The sequence below is a fragment of the Herpailurus yagouaroundi genome, unplaced genomic scaffold, assembly GCF_014898765.1.
Source record: "Herpailurus yagouaroundi ecotype Mexico unplaced genomic scaffold, PumYag 186, whole genome shotgun sequence".
NCBI classification, from domain to species: domain Eukaryota; kingdom Metazoa; phylum Chordata; class Mammalia; order Carnivora; family Felidae; genus Herpailurus; species Herpailurus yagouaroundi.
The window spans coordinates 16,530,865-16,548,849 of NW_024412417.1; the positions used below are offsets into that span (position 1 = coordinate 16,530,865).

Sequence of the window (17,985 nt, forward strand, 5' to 3'; positions counted from 1 at the left end):
ATAAACCTTTTGAGCCTTATGTTGAAAATGTACAACCGGGAACATTTTGTTCGAACTAGGGCGAGTGTCTCCCTGCCTCTGTGCTTCCCAGAGCGAGGTATGTCATGCTTTAGTTGCTCTGCCTCTGAATTTATTCACGATTCCTCTTTTATACTCTTTCTGGAGACAATGTATGGTGAATCATTAGCATTATTATTATTTCAGTTACAGTCAGACTACATATCCACACTTAGCAAAGGGGGTTAGGTAGATTTCATTATTCATTTGAAATAAATTCCGACTCTAATAAAAATGTTGCTCAGGGTAGAGCTTTGAAATGGATCCTGATTCTTTAAATTCTTTCCTGTCTGTTTCAGGAAATAGTGAGATCCTGTTGATAGTAAAGTACAATGTGTCTAAAGTTCACTTCTAAACACTCTGCTCTTTGCAATGAAAGTCATCTGCATTCTCTTTATAATTCAGAGCCGCAAGAGATCTGTCTGATCTTGGAGATCTGATCCAGTATCATTTAGGGAAAAAAAAAAATCCTTGATAATAATTCTACCATTCAGATTAGTGAAAGCAGTGAAGCCTTACAGCTTCTGTCATCTTAAAAAGATATTATGAGACAGGGGAATAAGGACGTGGATTATGGTTTGGGAGATTTCGTTGTTTGTAAAAATAAAATGATTAGTACAGTTATTATTCAAGTTTTTAATCAACGAAAGCAAATGGCATCTGTTTGTTATCATTCTTTCTACAGAAGACAAAGGCTCAGGTCCCAATGGTGCTGACTGCTGGTCCCAAGTGGCTACTGGATGTGACTTGGCAAGGAGTAGAAGACAACAAAAACAACTGCATTGTGTACAGCAAAGGTAAATGCAGGAAGCATTTCCCTCTCTCTTCGCGAGTTTTGGAACCTGAGCGTTGCACCACAGCACCCAGTGAGCGGGGGGGAATGAGAATGCAAAGTGACATTTGATCCCCTCTCTTCCTTTTCCCCTCCTGAATCTCTCTAACCTGTGTTGTCAGCAAAGCCTACTGGGCTTTTTCTGTACAAAACATGACAGAAAGTGTTATACCATTAATTACTTAGCACCGCACACATTTACCTAACCCTGCATTTGAGTGGTGTGACTGGAGCCTTCCTTGCTGTTAGCTTTATTGATAGCCAGTTTGATGAAATCCCAGGTCCCTCTCTCTTAGACATTATCTACAGAAAGCAAATTCCTTTGAAACTTAGCAATTCGTGTCAAGGTGCATGCTCCAGGAGGCACTGCATTCCAGACACTGTCTTGAAATCACTCATGATGGGGATAGCTGAAAATGAAACCATTGCAAAGACGGAGAATTCTTCCCCATGGTGATTTCTGAAGGACAGAAAGCAAATGGGAAAGAGGAAGCCGATGGCTTGCAGTGCTTTGCCTTTGATTTGCTCAGTGTGGCATCAGCCCAGACTGCCGTCATATAGATACACCCTGGCTACAAAGGAGCCCAAGTTCCGGGATGGCACTCCCCAGCGCAGTCCCCTGTTCGTGTGTGGTGTCATTCGGGGCACTTTTCTCCACCTTCAGGTCGTGGACCCCAGCTCTGTACTCTTACAGAGAAATCCCTAATCGTGCTTCTTCGTAAATATTGCAAAACCTTGGGCTTCGCATGTTTAATTTCTTTTAGCTTTCTTTTTTAACCAAATAGACCTACTGAGATCAAAGATTTATTTGCACAGTGAACCTAGAAACCATAAAAGCGTACAAGGGAACAAGCAAATAAGCACCCCTATCAATATATTAACATATAAAACACTAATCATAACATCAAAGACTCTTCAAAACTTGCTAGAAACAATTACAACTTGTTCCTATAATCATTACAATTTGTACACTTATAAGAGGATTGCCTTTAAACTACCATAAGCCTTTGAAAGTTGAAACACCGGAAAGAGGGAATTTGTGAGCTTAAAAAACAATCTGCACACCAGGATCTGATTATATTCCTTTTCCTTCTATAATTGCTGGTCCCAAACCTACTCATTTTCTAACCTGAAATACCTGTGGCATGCTGGTGGGAGCTTTTAACTAGAAGGGAAGTGAGATTTTCCCAGGATATGTCAACACGATCTATCAAAGTGGAAGGAAATGGTATAGTGAACCAGCTTACCAGTGCCCACGTTCAGAGTGCAGAAATACAAAAGAGGCCTTGGATTGCAGGCTTAATCACTAGGAATAAATGGTTGTATAATGTCTTATCTCCGCGATGGTGGTATAATATGGAGGAACCAAGGGAGTAGCTGTTCTCTTGTCATAATCCAGATCCACTGCATTTTTAAATCAGCCATTCTTTGGGGAGCAATGGTTGTTATTTTGCTATGTAAGAAATATGGCAAAATTGCAGTTCTGTGTCAGCGGAGCACTCTAACTCGAACACGTTTATGTTTGTATTATGGTTGGCAGTAAGTAATTTGGAGCAATTTATAGAAGGTTACTCATTAATTAACGCATGAAGCAGATCTTGAGCCCAACTAGTTGCTGGCCTCGTACATGGCTACTAATAGCCACCATTACTCGGCACCCCTGAATCCTCTCCATGGTACTTCCATACCAGCCATGTGTGCTTCTCTCATTCTTCTCCATCACCTTGTTTTGTTGTTGTTGTTGTTGTTTTAAACGTTTATTTATTTTTGAGACAGAGAGAGACAGAGCATGAACGGGGGAGGGTCAGAGAGAGAGGGAGACACAGAATCTGAAACAGGCTCCAGGCTCTGAGCAGTCAGCACAGACCCCGACACGGGGCTTGAACTCACGGACCGCGAGATCGTGACCTGAGCCGAAGTCGGACGCTTAACTGACCGAGCCACCCAGGCGCCCCTCCATCACCTTGTTTTATGATCATTATCATATGGGTTCAAGAAAAGAGTAACAAAGTTAAAAATTCAGGGAAAAAAAAGTAAGAAGTTAGCCATTAACTTTTAGTAAAAGAAAAAAGTAAACAGGGATTATTGCTTGCTTTCCAGTCTACTCTGTAATTACCGAGGGCAAGAACTGTCTTAGTCACCTTCCTATCCTTGGTATGACATGCTGCTATAAAGAAAAAAAAAGTACTCAATAAATATTGATTGGTTGACCAGATAAACAAAGGATGTGTAGTTGCCAGAAACTGTCACAGGAATTTCATATACTTGAATGATGAACCATAAGAATCACTGCTATGTAATGGTTCTTAACCTACAAAAGGTAATTTGATATTGTTCAACTTAAGAACTATTGGTATTGTGGTACAAAGAGTGGGTAGTGCAATATTTACTGTATAGGCATCATTTCATTTTATCTTCATTTACTACGTCCTATGAAGTAATTAATATACTACTCCATGTTACAAAAGGTGAAATGGAGAATTAGGTGGGTTGAGTAATTTGGTCGCATAGCTAGTAAGTGGTTGGAGTGGGGTTCAAACGTACATTTGTGTAACTTAGGGTCTGAGTTACAGACATTAGAATAATTTCTCCCGGCATCAGGCTTTCAAACAGCTTAATAAGATAAGTAGCTTTTTAAAAATTATTTTACATAGTTTGGCATTCTTTTTTTAATTACTGTTAAACGTTTATTTATTTTTGACGGAGAGAGACAGGCAGAGCATGAGTGGGGGAGGGGCAGAGAGAGAAGGAGACACAGAATCTGAAGCAGGCTCCGGGCTCCGAGCTCCGAGCTGTCAGCACAGAGCCCGACGCGGGGCTCGAACTCATAGACCACGAGATCAGGACCTGAGCCGAAGTCAGATGCTCAACTGACTGAGCCACCCAGACGCCCCTGCATAGTTTGGCATTCCCATTGAGAAAGATAGTATGGCTGTTCTTGGTCATGGATACCTAACAATGGAGCCAAATTTGAAAACGGGTCTTGATGGTTCCAAACCCTATACTCCTACTGTGTGACTCTGACTTCCCCTTGCCATTTTATATGATGAGTAAATTCTTCCAAGTCAGTCAGGTATTTATGCCTGAATATCACAAAGATATATGTTAGAGTATGACACTCCCCAATTGCATTACTCAGAACCCCAAGTGCATTAAAGAACAAGCCCTATGACCTAATATTGCCTATTGTGGCCCCTCTTGAAAACTCACAATGCCTGCTGGTATGAATGCTCTGAGAAGTTCTGTAGTGAACCAAAACAAAACAAAACAATTTAACTCATTTGACCATATGAGATAGGTAGATAGTTTTTTTTTTTTTTTTCTTTTCCTTTCCAATGGACACCCATTGCAGTTAGTGTTCTGGATAACACACTCAAAAACCCTTCTGTAAATTCTGTTCTGATAACCTAGATGGACTTCAGAGGCCTGATACTAATTCCTAGTATTCAGATTGCCTTTGGAGGGAGGGAATAACTCACCCAGAATATGTCTCAAAGTTCTGTGAATACCTTAATATGCTGGGATTGTACCAGGGATCATTTGAGTCATGGAAAATATGACCCAAGAAAGCACTTCTATCAGGACCTTGTGGGCTGTGAGTTTGCTGTCTTCATAGGCAGCAGGTATGATAAGACTCCTCAAAGCAAAAGAGTTTTGTAGCTGGAAGGTTTTAGCAATTTAGATTTAGTAAGTATTGACTTGGGCATCCGTAATGTGTGAGGCATTTTCATAATACGTATGTTACTTATAAGCTGGGACTGTTTTCAAGTGATAGAAATCCAAATGAAATTGGCTTATGCAAAAAAAAAAAAAAAAAGAATTACAGAGTGTGTGTGTGTGTGTGTGTGCGCGCGCACGCGTGTGTGTTGGGGTAAGGAGATTCATCTACTCATAAAACAGAGTCTAAGGATGTTCTGGACTTCAGGAACAGCTTAATCCAGTTGCTCAAACTTGGTCCCCAGGCTGTCTCTATCCTCTGCCTCTTCTTTCTTGCATGGGTTTCATTTTCAGAAATGCTCTCCTCAGGTAGTGGGAAGCTCCAGACTAATTTTACCAGCACAGCACTTCCAGTGAAACACAGCTTTCCTGGGTTTTGATTAGGGCACATCACATACCAATCTTTGATCCAATTAAACACTCTCCCTGGCAGACTACAATCATCCTTAGAGTAGAATTAACCCCACGTGAGCCATGAAGATGGAAAAGAAATAGTTCCCCAAATGAAACCAAAGTGCTGGTGCCAGATACAAAAGAGGTGTTGCTTGATGGGCTTAGATGCAACACGTTATTCCTAATGTCTAAGAAGCTCTCGCCAAAGACGACAAATGAATTCCTGAGGCGAAAATTACATTTCCGTGTTTTGTTTTCTAGCTAAGAACCTAAATTACTCATGAATTCTATGCCAAAATCATTATTATAAGGACCTGGCCATCTGAGAAGATATCAGTACCTATTTACAAATAGAATGTAAAAATGCATATGTTTAGCATTTTTTAAAATTGGCTGGACTGTGAAATTTTTGATATCATTTTCTTATGGTGTGTTAGATAGGCCACTTAATGTGTAACTATTACCATTTGAGAGGCATACTTAGTTCTTAAAGTATTATTAAATGTGAGCTAATAGCAAAATTAAATGTAACTGTAGTTTTCATTTCCAGGGTGTCCATCAAATAATTATTATAAAATTATATTATATCACTTAGTGCTTTGTGACAGGCTGCCATCATCTTGTTTCATCAAAGTAAAAAAGTATAGTATTTTGGCATTAATATTGTAATCTGATGTACTTTTTTCCTGCCTCAACTACCCCCTGTCATTCCAGAAAGTAATTAGCTCAACCAGATATTGATGGACCAGACCTGTTGGGTCATCTGTTTTGGGCCATTATTCTCAACAGACTCCAGATAATTCTAATTTACTTATCTCCAATGGAAAAATACTAAAAAGCACCATGCTGAAGTTAAAGGGAGGATGCTGGCGGGTAGGATTAGCAAGGCCTGCCCACTAACTCCTAAAATCCACTGATGCCTGTTGAGCCTTGGAGATTGACGTTTCTTCTCCATAAACCATGGTGTTCTTTACTTCATAGTGTTTGCACAGTATGGTGACCTTTCTCACATTGTAAAAGTAAATAGGTTGTTTCTGAATACTCAGAATTAAGCCATTAGCGTGTGGGTTTCTTCATTCAGTTCATTTCCAATAAGGAACAATTTAGTTTTTCATGGAGTTGTTATTTCAGTGTAGCCACATTCTCTAGGCGTCAAGATTAAGAGAATCATGTTGCCAGTCAAAAGAGTGAAAAAAGTATCGGTTAACTCCCACTCCCACCTTAACCACAGAAGATTTCTTTCCGTATGAAAGCACCGTATCAGTATAGAAGAACTGTTGCTGGTATGCAAATTTGGGCAAATCATGTACCCTCTATAAATCTTGGTTTCCTCAGCTGTAAGAGTGGGATAGCAGTGGCCATGTCGCAGAATTTTTGAGAGGGAGAACCCTTACCTGTGTATATTATTATAAATAGTGTATTGCTAATTATCTTCTACTCAATCCCATTTGCTTTTGTGAACATGTCAGTACAAACCTAGAGGAAATGAAACCAGGTCTTTATGTTGGTATCAAGCAAGTGTGCAGGAAAACATCCTCATCTGGTAGCAGATTTGTAGCCACGTATTCCAGAAGTCTTACTCGGTTACTGTTGAACCCACAGTATCCCCAGACAACTGTCTGTATTACAGAATTAAAGGCCTGGAGCCTTTGCCTGAAGATGCTCTCAGAGTTTTCCCTTGAACACATGCTATTTTTATTTTTAAAGAAGTCTTACATAAAATGTCTAGTATAAAGACGATAATGATAATATTATTAATACTAATATAGCAGTCACCTTTTACTAAACACTTACTCTATGCAGACATTGCTTGAAGTACTATACCTACAGTTTCTTATTTGCTATTTCGACAGACTCATGACAGAAGCAGCATTATCCCCACTTTACAGATGAGTAAACTGAGGTTTCGATAAATTAATAATTCGAGGATCTTTGGCTCATACATGGTGCGGTTGGGATTCAATCTTGAGCACGTGGACTTCAATTCCCAATTGGACAATTAACAGTGTTCTGATAATGCCCTTCCCTGGGCCAAGATTGCAAGTGATTGTTCTTCTCCACAAATTTGTATATGTGTTTATCAGGAAATCTGCTTTTCCCCCCTCGTTCTGTGGTTGGCTTCAAGAACTAAAATAGCAGTGACAGCAGTGCTTTATGCTAATATATCTGTTACTTTTAAGACCACAGCAATTTAAAGCCACATGGAAGATGTATCTCAAAATCCTTCTGTGACCATCCTCAGAGTTCTGATTTTGCTTGTTTGCACAAATATAACCACGCAATGAGTTCATTTCAGCTTTCATTGATTGTCCGCTGTGTTCAAGATCCTATAGGCACTGTTGAAATAATGACAGAAATGCTAATAGGACCTAACTTGGATGAGCAGTGTTCTACACCCTGACTAAACTGATCAACTTTTCAAAACAAAGATCTTTTAATGCGAGGACTCTTGCAAGGTGTGGACAAGTTTCCACCTTAAAATACAGAATCCATTGCATGTTGGTAGAGTTTTGAAACAATAGCCGTGTCTAACAGGGCAGCCAATTTTCAAAGTAGACTACAAGTTCATGTTTAACTTCACCTAAAGAGCTAATATTATATAAATAGGAAGCTATTTTAAAAAAGAAAAAAATTGTGCTCATATTTTAAGTGTTTATTTAACCATTCTGTAATTCATAGAAAATGTATAACTGTTGTCTAGTTTTATGATACTCTTAAAAGAGGGTGGGTGCCTGAACCAAATATTTAGCAGTGGGAATTATAAAATCATAAGGCGATTAAGTTAGCTAGTCGCGGAATTCCAATATTGCTTTTTAAATGACTTCAGGATATAGGAGGTACTAAGGTTATTATCTGTTATCAGGAATACAGTGGAATTGTACAACTGGATAATAACCAAACAAACTGACACAATGTAAAATTACATTATCAGTGTGTTAAGACAAAATTGCGCCCTGAAGGAGTCCACATGCCAGCTCAGAGCGTCAGTGTAATTATGCTTAACTCTGATAATTAAAATACAACGGAGATCAACAGAATCATTTTCATTAAGAAAATTATTAATGATGGTGGTATAACAGTAATTGATTGCAGAGCACCACAGGATAACGCGATGCCGAAAACCCAACATGTTTCAGGAACATCTGAGGCTTTTTCTGGTTATGTTCTATGAGAAAGAGAGAGGTTTAGAGGAGTAATTTATTATGCCTGTTCTAGGAATCCGTGGTTGTAAAAATCGCTGCTTTAGAAAACCACCATTTGGATTCAAATCGTCATTTCTGAGGGGTTCTTAAGGTCAAGATGAGTGACCCCAGTAGGTACTGTGTTATTTGCAATAGAGCCGTCTGTTGCAAATTGCAGAACAACAGCCATTTCAGCAACCATCAGGGTTTCTGTCATTTCCTTTTCTTCCTACGTGTCTACTGTTTTTACAATTACGTTAGTGATTTACTTGGGTTATTTCAGTCTGGTTCCGATCGTACTGACTCCTTTATGTCCTTCGTTATCACCAGTGTTTGTTATGTGATGTGAGAAAATACATTTGTTTTCATAGCCACATCTCTATGAATTTCCTTAATGAAATGTTGGTAAATAATCCTGCATGATTATACTATTAATTACCTTAGTAGATCAGGTGGGCTATCACATATTGGAGAAAAAGTATTCTAAACCACCCTGGACCCATACATGAATGAAAAGTCTTGTCTCTTAGGGGTAAATACCCAGGTGGGATGTTGGCAAATGATAAGAACTAAGAATATATCAGTTTTGTAAGTATAAAAATGAGAAATGAAGAGTGGGGTCTTTTGAGAGGTGACTCACTGTCATTCAGGGATGTTAGCTTGTCATATTCAAAGAGATGCTGATCTTGAAAGCTACCCCCCGAAGTATCTTTGACAGCTAAAATGAGGGACAACTCTTTCGGACGGATTCTTTTCAGAGTGAGATACCGTGACTACTTTTTTAAGACAGTGTATTACGTAGAAGAAATTATGATGTTATACTTTCAAATGAAAAAGCAGAATAGGAAGTTTTGTCCCCAGAGTGATTGTGAGTATATTTTAAAAGTGTATGTGGGGGCGCCTGGGTGGCTCAGTCAGTCGGTTAAGCATTTGACTCTTGGTTTCAGCTCAGGTCATGGTCTCACGGTTTGTGAGTTCGAGCCCTGAGTCAGCCTCTGCGCTGACAGTGCTGAGCCTGCTTGGGATTCTCTCTCTGTCTTACCCTCTCTTTCTCTCTCAAAATAAATAAATAAACTTTAAAAAAAAAGCGTATGTGCAGGGACACATACTTGAAAGAAAGACCTAGAAATTAGAAGAGTATTTCTGTAGAGGTTATGGTAAGATTTGGGGAGGACATTTTTGTATCCCTCTTTTATAATTTTCTTTACATTGATTTTTTTCTCATATAATTTAGGAAAAATATTTGCAAATGAAAATCACCCTTTGTCTTAACTACATTCTCACTCTTCTTTTTATGCAAGCCAAACTAAAAGAACAAAGAAACCTTTGCCTTGCCCACAAAATGTCTCTCATCCATAGAATTTAAGTTATTCCTTAGTGAGTTAATTATTTTTCTTTAGCACCTCTGTGAATGTCCTGGCACTGTGTGTTTCGTTTCACAAGACAATTTTCTAAATAAAAGTAATTGAGCCAATGGTTTATGCATGATATGACCCAGGTGTCATGAGTGATACAAAAGAATATGAAACACCCCCACCCCAGCTTATGGTACTTCTTGAAAAACCTTAATTGATGAAGGTTACATAATACTGAGTTCAGTCCTGCAAGGTCAAAGAAATGGGGAGAGGCATTTGAGGAGGTTGAAATTGTGTGCCTGAAAATTTATGGACTACAGTGTTTTCATGAGCGTATTGGCACACGCTTTAGGCAGAGCAGAGAATTTGCAAATAAAACCAGTGTGGAAGCCTCCACAAGCATCCAAGGGCCATGTTGTAGGTTCCATTAAATGCTCAGTCTGAAGACCTTGCAATGGAGGCAAGTGGAGAGCAACTGCAAGTTTTGAGGCACACACAATCACATTGGGATTTTACTAAGATTTCTGTGTCCAAGGGTTCAGCTTAGGTCCATCCATTAAGGAAACTGAGACTTTTTCTGTCAAGGAAATAGTATTGGTAGCTACACCCCTCTCGAAGACAGTAGTAAATCATCCACCTTGATCTACTCATTCCCTGACTTCTTTAATTTTTCAACTCCAAATGAACCTCTATCCCTTTGCCCCATCACCATCATTTTCCTGTCCAGCAGCAACTCCTGCCGTTACCTCCAGATTACCTGACTTGACTTCTGTGGGTTCATGATTCCAGTCACCAATCTCATACCTCCTCACCTCTTTCTGTCTCTCTCTCTGACTTTTACTGTACTGGGCTGACAACACCCCTATTCTGGTCAGCCCAACTCCCCACTTTCCCCTGATATTTGCGATCCACAGTGAGAGCCACGTAAACATATGGTCAGACTAAAACCAACAAACTGCCATTACTAATGACAACAATGAAATCGCAGCAAATAACCCAATACTGACCAGTTTGTATCACATTTGACTGCGAGGTAAATGTGAACCCTCAGTGTATATAACCTAGCGATACAGATTTATTTTCCTGACCAGTGTGCAAGGTGACTATGTCAGACTTCTGTCTCCCCAAATATATAAAGCCCCTTGTTAGATGGTGACCTCACTTCTCATTTCACAGAGAAAGTGGAAAAGTGGAGGTGCATAGAACCCTCCAAAGGCTTCCCATCACCATTAGACTGATTACAAGGATTGATCTGGCCCATGGGACCAAATCTGGCCCACTGCCTATTTTTGTAAATAAAGTTTAAATGGAACACAGCTAAGCCTGTTTGTTTATATTGGTCTGTGGCTGCTTTTACACTGTAAGAATGGAGTTGAGCATTTGCAGAGACCATGTAGCCTGCAAAAGCTTAAAATATTTACTCTTTGGCTCTTTATAAAAAAGCTTGCCAATCCCTGAACTAAACCTTACAAAGTCATTATTTTGGCTTACCAGGCCCTTCATGGTCTGCCCCTGAATATCTCTGTGGTTACATTTACTACACCCCCCAACCACTCCATTCGAGTGGTTACATACTCCTTGCTTTTGCTTCCTAGTCCAAAAATTGCCTGTTTCCAGCCCTTTGTACTGTGCTCTGCCCCCACGTTGCTCCCTCTCTTACGGCATTCAGAGCACTCTAGAGGTTGCCTTCACAGAGTCTGCCTAATTAGTCTGCTCCTCTAGGTCTTTCGTTCCTTTTTCTCCTCTGTATAAGTCAGCTCAGGCTGTTACAACAAAAGAGCAAAGGCAGGATATTGTAAACAATAGACACGTATTTCCCACCATTGCAGAGTGTGGGAAGTCCAAGATCAAAGAGCAGGCAGATTTGGAGACTGATGAGAGCCCTCTTCCTGGTTTGCAGATGGTGACCATCTTTCTGTATCCTCACACAGAGGAGGGAGAGAGAGAAGGAGCTCCTTCATTCTCTTCTTACAGGGGCACTGATCCCATCATGACCGAATCATCTCCCAAAGGCGTCATGTCCTAATATTGAGGCTTCGTACTCAGGGTTAGGGCTTCAACGTAACGATTGAGGCAGCATATACAGTTTAGAACATCCTCTCTCATCTGTGTTCATATTTGACATTTTAGTATTTATTTAAATGTTTAATAGCACTATCTCACCCCTGGAATGAGAGTTCTTCAAGGATAGGAATTCTGGTTTCTAAGGCATGGCGCTTAGTAGGCTCTCATTAAGTATTCGTGAATGAATGAATGGATAAATGAAGAAGTTGCAGCTCATTCTTTAATATGGAAAGCAATATGATATGCACCTAATAATGTTTCCACAATTATCTCCTTGACTTTGTCCAACTTTCTGAGGTGTCCTCAGATTTTATTCTTTAACTTCACTATGGAAGTTTAACTATTGTATTTCTAATTTACAGGAAGTTTGTCTTATTCTCTGACAGTTGACAGGTTTTTTTCCCCCAACCTCTTGGGGATATTCTTTCCTTTACCTCCGAAGAAAGAAACTGAAGGATATTGATGAAGTTGTATGCCCTGTGCATGGTTTCTTAATTTCCTTTAGTGTTTCGGTTCCTGTGTTTGGTATTGAAGCTTTCCTCAAATGGCTAGAGACCCACGAGTATCTGCTTTATCTTTGAAGAGTGGGACAATAAGGCTAAATATAAGAACATCATGAGTTGGCAGGTGGTAGGTCTCGCAGAGGGTCAACTGATGGGTTTTGCACAGGGTCATAGGATGTCAATCGTTGAGTTTTAAAGCGTCGTAGGAGGGCAACTCAGCCATGATAATGATGTCCCCAAATAACAGTCCATGTAATTTTTTGTCTTAGCGTGGGTAGCTTCTTCAGAGAATGCCAGTCTAGTCTCTGAGATTTATGAACCTTGCAGCCAGCAATCTGAGGCCTTAGTGGGTGAAAGGGACCAGGTGGTATGTTGGAAAAGTCCTATCTCATTGTTGAGACTATAGATATTCCTTTAATCTAATTCAGGTGACATTTTAGCATCACCCTTTGCTGAGACTGTCTCTCTGGATCTGAAGCCTCAGTTCCAGTTCTTTCTCCAAAGACTCAGCCTCCATCTCGTATCAGAGTGCAAAGGGACTGCCCCTTAACTCTACGGGGAACAGCTGAGCATGTGAAGCTAACAGCTTCTTACTCAGGATGCCAGTCTTACAAAGTTTAGGTCCACTGCTCGCTCAGCTTACCCTTCAAGGCACCAGGTGCCTTTCATTCCTAATTTTTTCCAGGATTCTATGGAATAAATCTTCTTGCTTCTTGTTGGTCAACAGTTCTTCAGATACTTGGATTCCAGCTTTCCGTGCTTTGTTTTGTCATCTGTCACTCCATTAGTTTCCTAGCTTCCAAGATTTTGTTGACTTCTGTTGCCTAATGTGCACTCTCTTTGTCCTATCTTCTTTTGTTTTCCTCTTTACTGTCATGTTTATGAGAGGGAATAGAAAATAAATGCATGCAGTCAATTCATCATACTTAACAGGAATTCCTCTCTGCTTCCTTTCCTAGGCAGTTTCTGCAAAGTTTTCTGCACTCACTTCTTTGACTTCCTCAATCCCAGCATTTTCTCTTCTTTCCAGTTTCTGCCCTCTGGCTTTATCGAAGTGACTCTCTCACAAGTCTCCTGTGGTTTCTTGTTGCCAATTTTTTATTCTACTGGGTTTGATCTATCACTTTCTACATCCAGCAACAGGTGTCTCCATCACTATCCATCCACTGTTATCATTCCCTAGTCTTCTTTCTCCTCATTTATGTTTCCCATAGATTAGCTACCTATATGTTTTAACTACCCTACTCCTTAGAGCTTCACTTCTTACTCATTCTCCACGGATACCTTTATACTTCAACTCTACTTATTTATTTAAAATTCCTCAAATATCTGTCTTCGTATATCATGTTCCCTTTGCCTAATAACTTTCTAGCTATCTTTATCGTTGCTAACAGGTACCATCCAAGATCTGGCATGTAGCATCAGTACCTCTGGACAGCCTTCCCTGCCCCGTCCCCTGCGGAGGGGAGAACTCCACCCCTACCCTTCATTGTCCCAGGTTGGGTGTGAACACCTCAAATGCAGTGACTCCATTTCTCACCTCTGTAACTCCACAGACTGTACACAGGGCACACTCACCGAATTTTGAATTATCACTTAATGGCTTTTATAATGCATTATTCAACAGAGTAAACTCTAGTGTGACTTGTTTGGCTTCAGAAATTATTTGTATGGAAATTATTTGAAAATCCAGTACCTAAAATGCTATTCTCCTCCTATTTAGAAAAGTATCCCATGCCTCAGCAAGCTTTTTGAAATGCTAGGGAATCTGGTACAAGAGGATTTCTTTGGAATGTCCCACATACACAGAGCATACATCGTGCTCTATCAGTCTGCCTTAAGATGTGGAAAAGAATTTAGAAAACATTAAAATCGACATCCATGCAAAAGATGCTGTCAAACCCTAGGGTTTTGTTTGACATCTTTGTGCACCAGTCATGCCAAGACATTGGCTCACTATTACTCGGCAGTTCTTTCTGGATCCACGTCACCTTCTCCTGTCAGACGGTAACTGTCTGTCGTTCTCAGTTCTTCACTGGCGGAAAGTCAGTCAGACCTCACGTCTTCACCCTGAAACCTGAAATTGGAAGCTTTTCATTTTGCTCTTGGTGTATAAGTCAACCCCATTTTTGAAGGCTATTTTTAAACTTAAAAGGTCACCTTCTGTGCCATGACATACAATAGAACTTCAGAGAAGATGTATTCTCATTAGTCTATCTGAGGTCTGTGAAGACTGTCAGACAACAGTGGGGTCAACCAAGATAGTATATCGTGGTGTCGCAAGGAAGAATATCCCAACCAAGGGAATGGATCTGAAATACGTACATTTAAGTATAACAGATAAGATCTTTCTATCTATCTATTTATGTAGTTCTATCTACTGCCCATTGAAATTCAATGAGAATAAATTACTTTAAGCCAGTTTTTCCTTCAGAAATCTGGTATTTATCATCACTGTCTGGTCTCCGTTCTCAGTAGCGATTTTCAAGAATGACTGCTTTCCAGTTCGGCCCCCTTTACTTTGTATGGACTTTCAAGAAATAGAAGACTCACGGGTTCTTAGGAAAGCCAATATTTGCCAAGTATTTCTAATGAGGAAATTAAGGTCTCATAATGAATATGACCTGATGGGTAATGCTTATGTCTACTGCCCTCCCACCACAAAAAAAGATGTAAAATTTGTCAATAAATGAGTAAATAATCATTTGAAGTCTGCAGCACCAAACTAGTTTTGTAATGCAAATGAAATCTTATGTGTCTTAAATATAATTTCTGCTATCTTGATGTGTTTTGTGTGTAGGTTTCTAGGTTAAGTTGTGTGTTTTGCTGTTAAATATTCTCACCTGGTCGGTCCAGAATGGTCTGATCCGAAGTCTAAGGAAGCAAAATAAATGACCTATGAAGGACATTTAGGCCAAACAGTAGTTTAGTCGAGAAATCTTCCTTCATAGTTTTGCATTTTGACTAGAGATACAGATAAGAAAAATAACTATCAGTGAGATGAAGTAAGGAGAAAATGTGTATAAGAAACGGGCAAGTTACTTTTTATCTTACCATTGGCTTTAAATGTACCATTTTAGTTAGCTATCTCAAAGGAAATTTAGATAATCATCTTTACACATGTAATGAAGGAAGATTATAAAAAGGAGACCATGGGGCACCTGGGTGGCTCAGTCTGTTAAGCATTCAACTTCAGCTCGGGGTATGATCTCGTGGTTTGTGAGTTTGAGCCCGGCGTCGGGCTCTGTGCTGACAGCTCAGAGCGTGGAGCCTGCTTTGGATTCTGTGTCTCCCTCTCTCTGCCCCTCCCCTGCTCACTCTGTGTGTGTCTCTCTCTCAAAAATAAATTTAAAAAACCATTTTTTAAAAAAGGAGGCCATCACATGAAATTTGGGAGTGTATGTTCTTCAATTCGCTGAAATATTAGTCGGGTACCAAAAGCCAGGTAAGGAATCTGTGAACTCTATGTGAGATGTTCAGGTTACATTTTACTTTGGTATGCTAGCTACTAGGGTATAATTTGTTTATATCTAAATGATCTTTCTTTTAAAAAATTTGGCTAATGTCTTGCACTTCGTATGTGGCCTGCCAAGCAGCAATATGGCATTCCACTTATTAGAAACACCAAAAACCTCAGGCCCCACTCAAGCCTCCTGAATCCAAACCTGCATTTTAACAAGATCCTGGGTGATCTGTGTGCACGTTTAAGTTTGGGGAGCCAAGGTCTAGTGATTGCTGATGTGACTTTAACAGAACAATATGCCGAAGGGTGGCAATAATTAACCTTGCAATATACGGGTGTAATAACTCACTGAGACTTGTGAATTTATTTGCAAATAACAAACAGCACTGTAGAGCATGAGAATATCATAAAGGAAAAATAAGATTGTTGAAAAGTTCTTCCTGTTTTGTCCTTAAACATACAACAGCTTGAGTGCTATCTTTTTTGGCTCTCCCCTCATTCCCACAAATGGGATTAGAGAAAAGAAAATGCTGCTGTACTCTAGTTAATGGGAACATTTATTGCTGCTTTTCCTCTTCTTTCCAGCACCTCTTAATTTATATTAGGCATTAAATTGTAATGCCGTTTCTTTTCATGGTGAAAATGTCCCCAAGTGTATGCCTTTAAATCAATTCGTTGTTGTTTTGCAAAACAAAATGCTAAATAAGTACTTAGGGGAAACACAGGCCCCCTGAACCCTGGGACTCTCCGGAGGCTCCTGTCTGTCATCCTTCCTGCACAGCAAAAGGGGAAAAAAACAAATTTGCTGAGCCACACATTTCAAGTTGTCGACAACCCCATCCACGAGAAAACAGAAGAAAATATATATGCTCTCTGTCCTGTCAAAAGGCTTTCACCTTATCTTGAGAGACTGTCAGGGCAGGAACATCAGTGAATGGACAGGAGTCTATTAAATTAATAAGCTGCTGGATGGTGTCTGGAGAGTTATGATGCTCCATAAATCCAGTTTGATCATGGTGGACAAGGTTTAAATCTGCAGACTTCTAATACACATCCAGTTCTTGGATTGGATTTGAAGTTTTGTGCCGGAGACACAGAGATAGTCCTGCAGCATGTGAATTAAGATTTATCTTTTTTTTTCTATCCTTTTTTTTTTCTGCTTCTTACACTACTTACAAAAATGAAAGCACCTTAGGGATCCTAGCAAATGTTACTGCTGGAAATGAAAGAACCGTTGTCAAGGTGAAACCGTGACCTAGAAGCCTAAAATCAAACCTTGGTCATTCTATTCAAGCAGCCCCATCAGAACCCAGTGTAAGAGGTCTGTGTGGAAGGAAGGATGCCTGAACTTATCTATAACCTATTTTATAGTGATGCCTGTCAAATTCTACTCGTCTGTATTTATGACAGAAAGAAAACTAATGGTGTCAGATCTGCCCTATAGTAATAAAAAAATCAGGAAATATTTTCTTCACCCCATTAAATAAAGTCTTCTGATATAGCCTTTACTGTGATATAGGTTTATTTGAGTTTTTGGCTTCCCACCCTTTTAAGCCAAAGAACTATACATTATTCAAACAAATTCTCAAATAAACTATTAACTTCGGGTTGAGAACAACATATTTACACTTTACTGATAAATAAAACCCCTCGAATTAAAAAAGTGGAACTTGTTCAAGATCATAAAAGCCTCGCTGTTGAGTCGGTTTATTACACTGGTTATAATATTCAAACCATGAGGAAACTGTTAATTAACAGTTACTTCACATTGTTTCTCCAACCTGTGATTATTTTTATAAAGTTAGACTTTTCTCTCTTACCTTGGAACATAATTAGGTTAGAGAAATCTAGAATGACACGCAATGTTTTGTTATAACCGATGCTACGTGCCCACTTCACCATATTTAAAAGTCACCGTAAGAGTCATCCAATTAACACAATCGTCTCCTATAACAATGTTAAATCATTATAGTCAGGAAGAATGTGTGCAGAAGGAGGGGGCAGTTCGTCTATGCTCACTGAGCAGGGTATGCGGAGCCCTGTCCTGGGCGTGGAATTATTAAATGCTAACAAATATCCCAAGACAACAGTGTAACCATTGCCGGTTTTCTAATAATGGCGACATTGAAGTGTCAGAGCTTAAATAACTTGCCAAGTCGCAAAGCTAACAGATGACACAGCTCGTATTGAACCTACCCCTGCTTTTCATTCTTTCATCCATTTGACAGCTTTTTATTGAGGGCCTACTGTGTGCCAGCCGATTTTGTAGGCTCCGAAGTGAGCAAAACAGGCAAGAATCCCTGTACTTTTGAGCTAACATTTTTGGTTAGTGGGCAAAAACTCATCAGTAAACTGATGAGGGTTCAACTTCTCTCTCTCTCTCTCCCTCTCTCTCTCTCTCTCTCTCTCTCTCTCTCTC

General features: G+C 39.7%; 1 protein-coding gene across 3 annotated transcripts in view; it reads left to right on the forward strand.

Moving 5' to 3' along the window:
* The window catches only part of ZFPM2 (zinc finger protein, FOG family member 2), a 475,034-nt gene that overhangs the window by 309,376 nt on the left and 147,673 nt on the right, over positions 1 to 17,985 (forward strand). For all 3 annotated transcript variants that reach the window (XM_040494229.1, XM_040494230.1, XM_040494231.1), the window contains one exon: positions 743 to 854. In XM_040494229.1, coding sequence (XP_040350163.1) covers positions 743 to 854 — 112 coding nt within the window. The remainder of the gene's footprint in view (positions 1 to 742; positions 855 to 17,985) is intronic.